The 12,187-nt window shown below is 36.6% G+C and overlaps 1 protein-coding gene across 1 annotated transcript in view; it reads right to left on the reverse strand.

The window, feature by feature from the left end:
• Nucleotides 1–1,302: 1,302 nt before the first annotated feature.
• LOC141844541 (tocopherol cyclase, chloroplastic) overlaps nucleotides 1,303–12,187 on the reverse strand; it is a 17,161-nt gene continuing 6,276 nt past the window's right edge. Inside the window, exons 7-10 of the mRNA XM_074732575.1 lie at nucleotides 3,742–3,849; nucleotides 2,941–3,057; nucleotides 1,768–1,917; nucleotides 1,303–1,680 (exon numbers count right to left, since the gene is read on the reverse strand). Coding sequence (XP_074588676.1) covers nucleotides 1,507–1,680; nucleotides 1,768–1,917; nucleotides 2,941–3,057; nucleotides 3,742–3,849 — 549 coding nt within the window. The 3' untranslated portion in view covers nucleotides 1,303–1,506. The remainder of the gene's footprint in view (nucleotides 1,681–1,767; nucleotides 1,918–2,940; nucleotides 3,058–3,741; nucleotides 3,850–12,187) is intronic.

Below are 12,187 nucleotides of genomic sequence, written 5' to 3' on the forward strand. Positions count from 1 at the left end.
TCTTCTTTAAACCCGTCGGACCCTCGGGCTAAAGAAGTAGAATATTGGCTCCGCTTCGTGAGGAAGATTCGAGTTACCTTGGCCACTTCAACAAATTTGCCCATTTCCATCGTAACCAACTCAACTATATCGGGAACTAGATTGCTAGCTCATGTGAAACTGTGAAGTGTATTATCAACAGAGTTGACATCAAATGTAAAACTGAATATTAATCAATTTTGCAAAATTAATTTATATTTTATATTTTTTATAATTAATATTTAAATTTCACTATATTAATCTTAGAGATAGATACTTTATCTCTAATTTATTTATTTATCAGATAAATTTAAAATATAATTTTTATATCTTTAAATTAACTATTTAGTAGCTTTTGATGATACTGACTTGTGTGATTCTCCATATTTTTGGGAGCAATAATTTTAAATTAGTCAGCATTATAAAAGTCAACGGCTGCCTAAAATTTTGTGTCAACCAGGTCAAACATGTGAGTCAAAATCTCTATTATATTATATTATTTATTTATTAATAATTCCGGTATTCATGCCTTAGTCCAACTAATCGTAAAGATGGACAACCTTCTCATGATTCATCCATCAGATAAATTCAAAAATGCAATAGACTCCAAACATGGCAACTCAACATCATCAATAGTTCAAACATTGCAGATATATATGATAGACCCTATAAGAGAATTGAACACTTTCTAGATGATCATAGGAAACTATCATCCATTTGAATTTCTAAACGCCGCCAAAGAACAGACGAAACCATTTTAAAGAAATTGTGATTATGAAACAGAACCTTGACACAACGATAAAATTACTACTGTGTGACCTTGTGATTACGGATTCGAGTCGTAAAAACAACCTCTTGCAATGCAAGATAAGATTACGTACAATAGATCCAATATGATCAACTCTTCTTTAAGATCCCATATTGGTGAAAATTTCATTTATAGGCCTCAATATAATTCATCTTTGACAAAACTATCCTTATTGACATCCAAAAAAGTACCAATTTTGATTTCACCCAACACTCACCGGCACAATGAAGACTCGGGACATGGTAGAACCAATCCTATTCGATCCAACATGAAAAAGTTCCTACTAGGGAAGGAATACTTCAACAGGAGACGAGTGTTATCACCTGAAATGATAAATTATATATATAACAGATAAATTCGGAACATAACTTATGCACACTTCGAGATCGATCTCCAACACATTCATCCCTATTGAGATTACACTAGTAATTGCAACAGTTAAAATGCAACATGAAACAGAGAAAAGGATTCAGACATGAAGAATATTTTATCAATTGGGTTCAAAAAGAAAACTGATATTCAAGATTGCAATATGATGATCAATCAGTTGGTATTCAAGATTTCTATGATTTCTTTGAAATATTGTTACTTTCAGATTTTTCTTTCTTGACTTACCCTGGCTCAGAAGTTGTGTTCCAACTATGGTTATGAGGTCAAGTTGGAATAAGACACAATTCAATTCAAAGACCTGGAGGCTTCAGAAATGGAAGAGGAAAGAAACTTTCAACATCAACATTGGCAGCCAATGCCTGCCTTACCCACTCCGGCGGGGAGGTTGTCCCCTTCCAATTGGAGAACCATGGACCGCCACCCACTTCCACGGCCGCCATGTTGCTCGTGACATCCAGGATCAACTGCAAGCAGATAGACAATGGATACAGTGTAGCTGTTGGTGCACTAAATGTAGCAGTTGGTGGAGACAAGAGTGATCAGATACAAACCTTCCCCTTACTGCCATCGAATTTGCGTTCCCAGAGTTGTAGCTTTAGGTCACCAAAACAAGTGTCTCTACAAGCCACGGCGAGTCCAGCTTCGGTGGTTGGAGCTCGCAAAGGCGTTCCAGGGTCTGTTGTGGTGGCCTGTAACTCAACCTGCATACCGTTCCACCAAACATGAACTAGGATGAACATATTTAAATACATAAATAAAAAATTACTACTTGAGTAACATTCATCTGAAAACTAATGAATATATTTAGTTCTGTCCACACAAAACTTTATAAAAATGAATCTAGGAATGATTTAAAACTGCAAATTTACAATTTCTAAACAATATCAAACACATGTTTAAGAAATATGAATATATCTTCAGTGCCAATTTCAAGCTCAAGAATGTTGAACATTAAATTAGGTATTGAGCACTAATCTTAGTCATGAATAATGATGTATTGTTTCAATTTACTTTCTGATAACATTTATATCTGGAATTAATTTAAAATTCTGAATCTAAAAAACTCATTTTAATTTGCTATTTAATAAAAATATGTTTTTTAGCTATAGATTGTATTCTATGGTTAATTCCTCTTGAAATCACAAATACCCAAGGGCTTAACATTTTGCAATAAATAATTAAACAATCGATGTTAAAATTACTTCGAAGCATAGATCATGACTTGGAAATAATCTCCTCCCTCCAGTTGTTTTCCTTCTAGGTTTTGCCCTAGCTATGGTCTGCTCTCTACCATAGTAGGTTGTTAGAAATCATAAGCATATAATCAAGTGCTTTCCTAATCGTTTGAACCGGACAAGCTCCATGTCCTGGACAGTCAATTGAACTGCAAATCTCCGTCGAACATCATGCAAGACTACAGCCCAGATTAGTCAATCTAGTTACATATTTATCATAGTCACTTAAAATTAAAAATCTACCAAAAATTTACTTATGATCACTCATCATTTATACATAAACCAATACACAATGTAAGAGAACAAAGGGGTAAACATTATAAGAAATTAGAATAATCATCTTGCAATTACTCTAGGGGTTTATTTCTAAACCAAGCTAAGGCAGGCAACAGAATTTCACCATTAAACATTTGCATCGGCTAACATTAAGTCATAAGCCATTCGGTAATAAGAAACATAAATGAAGTTCATAGGATACAAGGGAGTCACCATATGTGTGTTGTTTTCTGCAGACATATGCCAAGAGCCCCACTTAGCTACATCCCAACTGATAGTTCCATTCCAAGGCACAAATTCATAGAACGATCCACCATAGTGGACTCCAACCTAAAGCAGTTAGATGTTAGGATATTCTGCAAAACCTACAAGTTCATTTCGTCGTAAAATAGAAAACTGAAGAAGCATGTCCTGGTAAAATAGCTTCTCGTATCTGATTCTAAGATAAAATCAAGCAAAGAGAAATTTTTTTGCTGACACATTATACATTAAGATACACTAACTCTTAAACTACAAAAAATATTAGTTTGATCCTTCCGTAGCGACCAATCAAAATCATCAACATTCAAATATTTTGCTTTAAGTGTTGATTCTCTATGTAAAATCTTAAGAGAGACCATTGCATTGTCACACGTGGAATAATAGTATAAGATTACATATAGAAATGACATAACAAATTTTCACTAAGAAAATTTAGAGAATGTAAGTTTGAGATAAAACTATGGTTATTATTATTACAGACTATTGTAGGTTTACTTGTCCAATTAATTCATCAGACAATGTAAATGTACTAATGCTCGATAGAACTGAAAACCTAACCAGTATAAAACCATATCATTAAGGTGTCTATGTTTGATTGCTAACCCACTTATAGGCAACTGACATAAGCAAATCTATTTCAAATATAGAATACATGATGTCTACATCTGTTTTACTGATGCCAAGACAAGTATCTACATCCATATAAATCTATATGTATACCTTGCCTTACAACATAGACACATGATAACATACCAAGGCAGCATTTTCAAAATTTTCAGCGAATCCAGGCAACTTCCTCAAGCCACCAGCAGCAGTCAGAGAAACCTCACCTGATGCACCTTCGAAAACATTACATTGTATCTGCATAGATTTACAGACATCAACAAGATAAATAGTGAATATATTTATCTAATTATAATAGATAAAGAAGAGAAGCTGTAACTTTTTTTTTTTTGCTCAGGGAACTATACGAGATCTATCCTAATAAAAAATTGAGAGATGGAAAACAAATTTTTATGCTTCAGAGTCCTATAACATAAAGGTGTTAGCCATTCATAATAAACAGGTTACCAAAGCAAAAGTCATAGAATTATTGATTAGTCAACTTACGCAAGATGGTGCATTTATTCTTTATGAATAGGTAACATGTAACACTATTGAGAGTTGAGACTAGGTTTTATTACCCTTTCCTATTATTTTCAAATGAAATGCAATCAGTCATATATAAGGACCAATCTCAGTCACAACTCTTGATGAGAAGCCAGTTTTTGACACATTCGGCATGAATATCTAACTAGAACTACAACAGATGTATTTGTCTCATAGGAATTTCTACAATAGGTTGCATTTCAAACATATAAGAATGTTGTACGCTCACACAGTATATTACCAGTTCATAAACTGCGATCACAGTGGAGAAAGGAACTCACCCAAAACCATTTTCTTGGAAATCCACCACCCCAGTTCTTCTCAGAGTAAGATGGAGCATTTTCAAATTCAAATCTCTTTCCATCCCATTCTATCCAGCCTGTAAATTAGATATACAAGTCAAGCATCTTAAAATAGCAGTTTTATGGATGTAATTTTTGTTTCATAACTCTAGATCCAGATGTTGGATCAGCTCTGTAAAGACATGATATATACCATGTGACCGAACTATATTAGTTATAGATACATCAAAATATATTAACTATGACTAAAACCTTTGATGTGCAACAGGCGAAGTGCATAATCTTCTAAAATTCCACAAATAGTAAACGATTATCTGGAGCCAGCTCAAACATATTCAAGATTTTGAGGAAGTCTAATTTAGCTAGTGACCTTGCTTATTGAAATTTGTTATAAATGAGCTCATATCACCTTCAACGCAATCAAATAATTAGCATGAACAACTCATTTCTCAAGAAAAGACAGTTGTAGTAACAGAAGTCACCAGTTTAAGGAAATTTCACTATCTAGCTTCTCCAAGAGCTTCTCAGATAAGTGAGGGGCATGCATAGATACACTGATACACCCAAAAAAATTGGCATCATAGAGAAATATGCTGGTTATTTGGTTATGTATGAACATATTTTGGTTGACTAAAAAGGTAAAAGTCCAAGTGGGTAGTCTTGGCAAGGACTTGACATGACGAAGCTGATGGAAGCATCTCAGGCTAGTGCAAGGATGATGGAGCATCCAGGGAAGGCATGAGGCTATGGGAGGTGTTTGAAGGGCGAGGTCTAGGTCAAGAGAAGCTGAAATGGGATTTTTCAGCTTCACCAGTCGACTGGCCCTGCCAACAGTCGACTGCTCATAAATCAGACGCAGACAAAAAAATCAGTCGAGCCAGAGGAAGACAGGAGTCGACTGGTCTTGGATCAGTCAACTGATATTTGAACGTTGTAGAAAATTGGCAAGCATTTAATGCGCTTTAATGCGAGATTTTGTTGTCGATTGAAGGCATCAGTCGACTGGCCCTGCCAGCAGTCGACTGATGTTGAAGAATTATAAAAGAAGCCTGCACGAGATTAACTTAAGAATTCTGTTATTCTTTCATTACTTTGCGCTTCTTTTGAGAACGTGTTGTTCTCTATTCTTGTGCTTATTTTCCTCTCCTCTTAAACATTATTTCATATCATTCTTGAGGAGATCGAAAGAGTTGTAAAGGTTTCTCCGCCTTCGAGGTTTTCGAGGAGGAGAAGATTTATAGTGCATCGGGTGTGTGCGTGCGTGTGGATCCTTAGATTAGTTACCTCTGCGGAGGTGGATACGAAGTAAACAAATCGGGTTAGCGTTGATCTATTATTTTCTAACTCATCCGATGGGGAGGAAGGCACTCAGAGCCAACACATAAGTTTGAATGCATCACTATCAAACCAGTAATGGAGGCCGCAGGATTTTAAAATAAATCCCTCTCCCACTTAGTTATTTGGATTTGAGGAATTTTAATTATGTATACATATTTAATTATTCCAAAATTGGTTTCCAGGCTGTGGCGAGGCAATGACCTTCTTCCCCAAAAGGCACAGAAGCCTTAATGGGTTATTGGAGCAACAACCACTTCTAAGACAAAACCAATTAAGGACATCATTAAATTATGCATTCATAATTTCCCACTAAAACCCTTTAGGTATTTTAATTATGTATACATATTAATTCGTTCAAAGAAATTGATTTCCAGGTCGTGGCGAGGCAATGGCCTTCTTCCCCAAACGGCGCAAAGGCCTTATGGGTTATTGGAGCAACAACCACTTCCTTAGACAAAATCAATTTTAAGAACTTATTAATAATGTACCCATAATGTCCCTCTAGACAAGTCCTTAAGGGTTTTACCTATGTTCTGGGTTTTACCTATGTAATTCTATGCATAAAATAAAAATATGCAATTACATAAAAGAAAGGCATATAATAAAGAGCAGCATAAAGAATAAGCAATAAAATATGGAAAAATAATTTTCCAACTATTATGGCCTTTTTCAATATCCGCCGTTCTTCAAGAAGCCTCCCTTTTGACTTTGTCGCGTCTTCCTTGTTCCGCTGCGCATCCGGTTCCCACCACGCAAGAAGAAGTCGCAACAAGTAATAGAAAAATTTTACATCTTTTCGATCCTATACTCCACAAAGGAGTTTACAAAATTCTAGATCGAACAGTAAAATAAATCTATTATTACAGCACAATACAGCCTCGACAAACCCGAGGGATCCAAACACACACATTACATTATAAAATTTTTATAGACCATAATAGTCGGAACCTAGGATGCCTGCAACCAAAGAGTTATACTACTTGCACATCCTACTATTATTTTGCCTAATTTTATAAAAGTGCATGTAAAAACTGAAACCAAACACACAGAGCCCTTAACCAATGCTCTGATACCATTGATGGGAAACACTAGGAAACCCGTTCCGGTTAATTCTTGCAGAACAAAAATTTTCCAGAAACGGATTTAAGTTGCCCTCAGAGTTAATCAAACCAAGGTTTGATCAACGCATTAAGATCATTGGGCTCTTGTGTTTGGTTTACAGGATCCAGGATAAAAGGGACAATTTATTTAAAGCGGAAACAATAAACTTGGTACCTTTTCTTCGGGATGTCTAGAAGGAGGTGATGACCCCTTGATCTTCTGCTGTATGTCCTCTCCTCTTCTCGAACGTTGTGTGGGCAACGGTCCTTCGAGATATCTCCACCAAAACTCTTCTCCGATGGCAAACTAGGAAAGGAATAAGAACTCTCCTTTCCTTTCTTCTTCTTCTTCTTCTTCTTCTTCTTCTTGGCCGCCGGTTCTTAAGCAAGGAGAAGCTAGGAAAACCGGCCACAAATGAAGCAAAGGGAAAGGCAAGGAATTGCCGCCCCTTAGAGAGAAAAGAAGAAAGGGGCGCCGGCCCTAGAGAAGAAGAAAGGAGAGGTGGTGGTTGGCGGCAACAAAAGAAAGGGGGAGGAGTCTTTAGTGCCGCCGGCCCTAGGGGAGGAGAAATAATTTTGTGTTGTTGTGTTTCGCCTCCTCTAAACCCTCCTTTATATAGCTAAGCCATCATGGAAGTTTAAGAAAAATTCTAATAAATTTTCTTATCCAGATTTCAGTTAGAAAAATTCTAACAGAATCTTTAAGAAAAATTTATTAGAAACAATCTAATAAGCTTTATCTTATCTAGATTTATTTTAGAAATAAATCTCTTATAAGATTTTATTAGAAAGAATCTAACAATCTTATCCTATCTAGATTTATTTAGAATAAATCTTTTTATAAGATTTTATTAGAAAGAAATCTAATAAAATCCAATGGATAAGATTAGTTATCTTTTTAATAAACTTCCATCTTATTAATTTTGTTCTTATCTTTAACAAAATCTTTTAATTATATCTTGCTAATATTTAGCAAGATTCCATAATTAATATTTTGTTAATTTAACAAAATTAATTTACAAAATTTTATAATAAAATTTTGTACGAGAAGAGACGAAATTTCTTAGCGGAAATTCTTATAAAAAATTTCTTTCTTATCCGAATTTTTCCGGAAAAAATTCTAAATAAAATTTCAGAAATTTTCTTTTATAAATAAAATTTCCTATCCGAAATTTCTCACAGAATTCTTTTCAGAATTCTTTCAGAATTCATCCGGAGGTCTTCCAAGGTCTTCTGAGGTCTTCAAGAATTCTTCCGAAGGTCTCCGAGAGGTCTTCAAGAATTCTTCCGAAGGTCTCCATGAATTCTTCCTAAGGTGGATTTGAGGATTTCCAGAGGCTACAGTAGGGACCTCGAGGAGGAATTGGTTTTGGCCTCCCGATGGGCTTAAGCTTCCCATGCTCTTCACCGAACACACAGCTTAAGTCCATCAATAATAACTCATTCCACTAGAGAGTTATTATTGCACTACCGCACCAATCCCATATTATGATATGGGCTCCTTCTTACTACAAGTACATTAATCTCCCTGTGTTTAAGATATCGTATGTCCGTCAATTAAATGAGTTACTGACAACTCGAATTTAATCAACTTCTAATCCAAGAGTAGTACCACTCAACCTTTGTTATCATGTAGAACTAAGTCTGCCTGCAGGGTTTACATGATAATCCTTTATGAGCTCCTCAAGGGGACATCATCAACCTAGATTATAGGACACAGTTTCCTTCTATAATCAACAACACACCATGTACATAATACTACTTCCCAACTCATCGGGCCTTTTGATCTATCGCTCTAAATCTCACCCGTTGATGAATCAAAGAAGTATATACTAAGTACATGTGTTTGTTATTATATTGGGATTAAGAGCATGTACATCGATAGTAACAGAGGTTTAGTTCGATTATATAGTCAGTACAAATCGAACAATCCTCAGGTGGTCCTGCTCAATACACACTAAGTGTACTAGTGTAATTCTATGGTCAAGACAGACCAAGACCAAATTACACTACAACCAGTCCAATGGTTTGTCCAATCCATCTTGGTTGTGAACACTGTTTATAATCTACAAGGGACTGATAACATGGTCTTCTGTGTGTGACTCCGCACACCATGTTTATCTACAATATAGATTAAGTGGACACTTGCATAAAAACTAAATGCAAACATTGACCAAAAGTAATTCTCATTTCAGAATATTTTATTTACATAGATAGCTAGGATTCTGGTATAAATTCTATGCATAAAAGGAATAATATGCAATTACATAAAAGAAAGACATATAATAAAGAGCAGCATAAAGAATAAGCAATAAAATATAGAAAAATAATTTTCCAACTATTATGGCCTTTTTCAATATCCGTCGTTCTTCAAGAAGCCTCCCTTTGACTTTGTCGCGTCTTCCTTGTTCCGCTGCGCATCCGGTTCCCACCACGCATGAAGAAGTCGCAACAAATATAGAAAAATTTTACATCTTTTCGATCCTATACTCCACAAAGGAGTTTACAAAAATTCTAGATCGAACAGTAAAATAAATCTATACAGCGTCCCGCTGTGCTTAAATTATTACAAAAATAATACAGCCTCGACAAACCCGAGGGATCCAAACACACACATCACATCATAAAATTTTCTAGGCCATAATAGTCGGAACCTAGGATGCCTGCAACCAAAGAGTTATACTATTTGCACATCCTACTATTATTTTGCCTAATTTTATAAAAGTGCATGTAAAAACTGAAACCAAACACACAGAGCCCTTAACCAATGCTCTGATACCATTGATGGGAAACACTTGGAAAACCCGTTCCGGAGAATTCTTGCAGAACAAAAATTTTCTGAAAACGGATTTAAGTTGCCCTCAGAGTTAATCAAACCAAGGTTTGATCAACGCATTAAGATCATTGGGCTCTTGTGTTTGGTTTACAGGATCCAGGATAAAAGAACTAATTTAATTATAGCGGAAACATTAAATTAGTGTACCTTTTCTTCGGGATGCCTAGAAGGAGGTGATGACCCCTTGATCTTCTGCTGTATGTCCTCTCCTCTTCTTGAACGTTGTGTGGGCAATGGTCCTTCGAGAATACTCCACCAATACTCTTCCCGGTTCTTGAGAAAGGATGGGCTAGCAATCACCGGCCATAAAAGAAGCAAAGGAGAGGCAATGGTGTTGGTGCAAGGTGCACTAAATGATCGAACCTTAGTTTTAATAATGGCACTGAGTTCAAGTTAAGTGGTTTGTTGGACTGATGTTTCTAATCTAAGTGTGCAGGGAGCACAGGTTTGATCCAAGCCCTAGTGAGAGCTAGGCACTGAGAAGTCCTGATCTGCAGGGTCAGGCTGAAGTCTTGGCAGAGTCAGAGCTCCAGGTGAAGTCTAGGCTGGTCAGGAGGACCGAGCCGCAGCAAGAAGTCTGGGCTAGTCAGGAGGACTAGGTCGCAGCAGAAGTCTGGGTCAGTCAGGAGGATTGGACCGCAGCAGAAGACTAGGCTGATCAAGGAAGATCGAGCCGCAGCACAAATCCTGGAAGCCGAGGACAGAGCCGAGCAAAAGTCCAACAAGTCTGGAGGACTTGGTTGGCATCAGGTAAATTCTCCTGAGTGGAGTGGGTGAGGACACGTTCCCTAGAGGAACAGTAGGCGTCAGGCTAACCCAAGGTTTCACTGGAAACCTGAAGTTAGACCCAGAGTTAGAAAACTAACTCTATCTTTATCTTTGCATGTTATTTCACTAACTCTTGTGCAGGAACGGTAATTCTAACCGGTAGCAGACTTCGGGCAAAAGTGCACTAGGAGTCGACTCAGATGAGACTTGAGTCGACTCATAGTGAGTCAAAATGTTCCGGTGGTCAGCGAGGTCAGAATACCGAAAACAGGCTTATGAGTCGACTGAAAAGGTTCTGAGTCGACTCGTTACACCTCAACACGGAGTCGACTCAGATGGAAGTGAGTCGACTTGCTTCGCAGATATGCCAGCGACGTGGAAAAGCCACTAGGGTGATGACACGTCAGCAAGGAGTCGACTCAGAGGCAACGGAGTCGACTCAGGGTCAAGTCATCGCACAGAAGCCGGATCTCGCTGATCGGAGTCGACTCACATCACTATGAGTCGACTCAGATGCCTTATATAAGGAACCTTCGACCAGTAGCCTACACAACCACTTCTACGCTCATTTCTTCACGTTACGCTGCTGATACGACGGTTCTACACACGCCCGCCTTCATCTGTCAAGCCGTCAAGCTGCTGAAGCGCCAAAACTCCAACACCTGCAAGTCAAGCAAGCTGGACGATCTCCAATAGTGGTAACCTTGTACTTATTATTTTAATTGGAGATTTTTGTAATCGCTGACTTGATTCCAAAAGGGACAAGTTTTATAGTGCATTGCCCATCGTAAAACGGTCCAGGACCGTGGGCCTTGGAGTAGCAGCTTAGTGCTGTGAACCAAGTAAAAGAAACTGTGTCTTTTCCATTGTGCACCTGATTTATCGTTTCGTTCGAAAAAGAAAAAGTTTTACTCGCTATTCACCCCCCCTCTAGCGCGAACCCGATCCTACAAATGGATTGCCACCCCTTAGAGAGAAAGAAGAAGAAGAAGGGCGCCGGCCCTAAAGAGAAAGGAGGGGAGGTGGTTGGCGGCAACAAAAGAAAGGGGGAGCTTCTTTGATGTCGCCGGCCCTAGAGGAGGAGGAATAATATTTTGTGTTGTATTTCACCTCCTTTAAACCCTCCTTTATATAGCTAAGCCATCATGGAAGTTTAAGAAAAATTTTAATAAATTTTCTTATCAAGATTTAGTTAGAAAAATTCTAACAGAATCTTTAAGAAAAATTTATTAGAAACAATCTAATAAGCTTATCTTATCTAGATTTATTTTAGAAATAAATCTCTTATAAGATTTTATTAGAAAGAATCTATCAATCTTATCTTATCTAGATTTATTTAGAATAAATCTTTTTATAAGATTTTATTAGAAAGAAATCTAATAAAATCCAATGGATAAGATTAGTTATCTTTTTAATAAACTTTCATTATATTAATTTTATTCTTATCTTTAACAAAATCTTTTTAATTATATCTTGCTAATATTTAGCAAGATTCCATAATTAATATTTTGTTAATTTAACAAAATTAATTCACAAAATTTTATAATAAAATTTTGTACAAGAAGAGACAAAATTTCTTAGCGGAAATTCTTATAAAAAATTTCTTTCTTATCCGAATTTTTCATGGAAAAATTCCAGAAATTTTCTTTTATAAAGAGAATTTCCTATCCGAAATTTCTCAATAAATTCTTTTCAGAATTCTTTCA

Source organism: Curcuma longa, chromosome 13 (assembly GCF_044706935.1).
Source record: "Curcuma longa cultivar G26 ecotype Majalengka, Jawa Barat chromosome 13, ITB_CL_G26_1.1, whole genome shotgun sequence".
NCBI lineage: Eukaryota > Viridiplantae > Streptophyta > Magnoliopsida > Zingiberales > Zingiberaceae > Curcuma > Curcuma longa.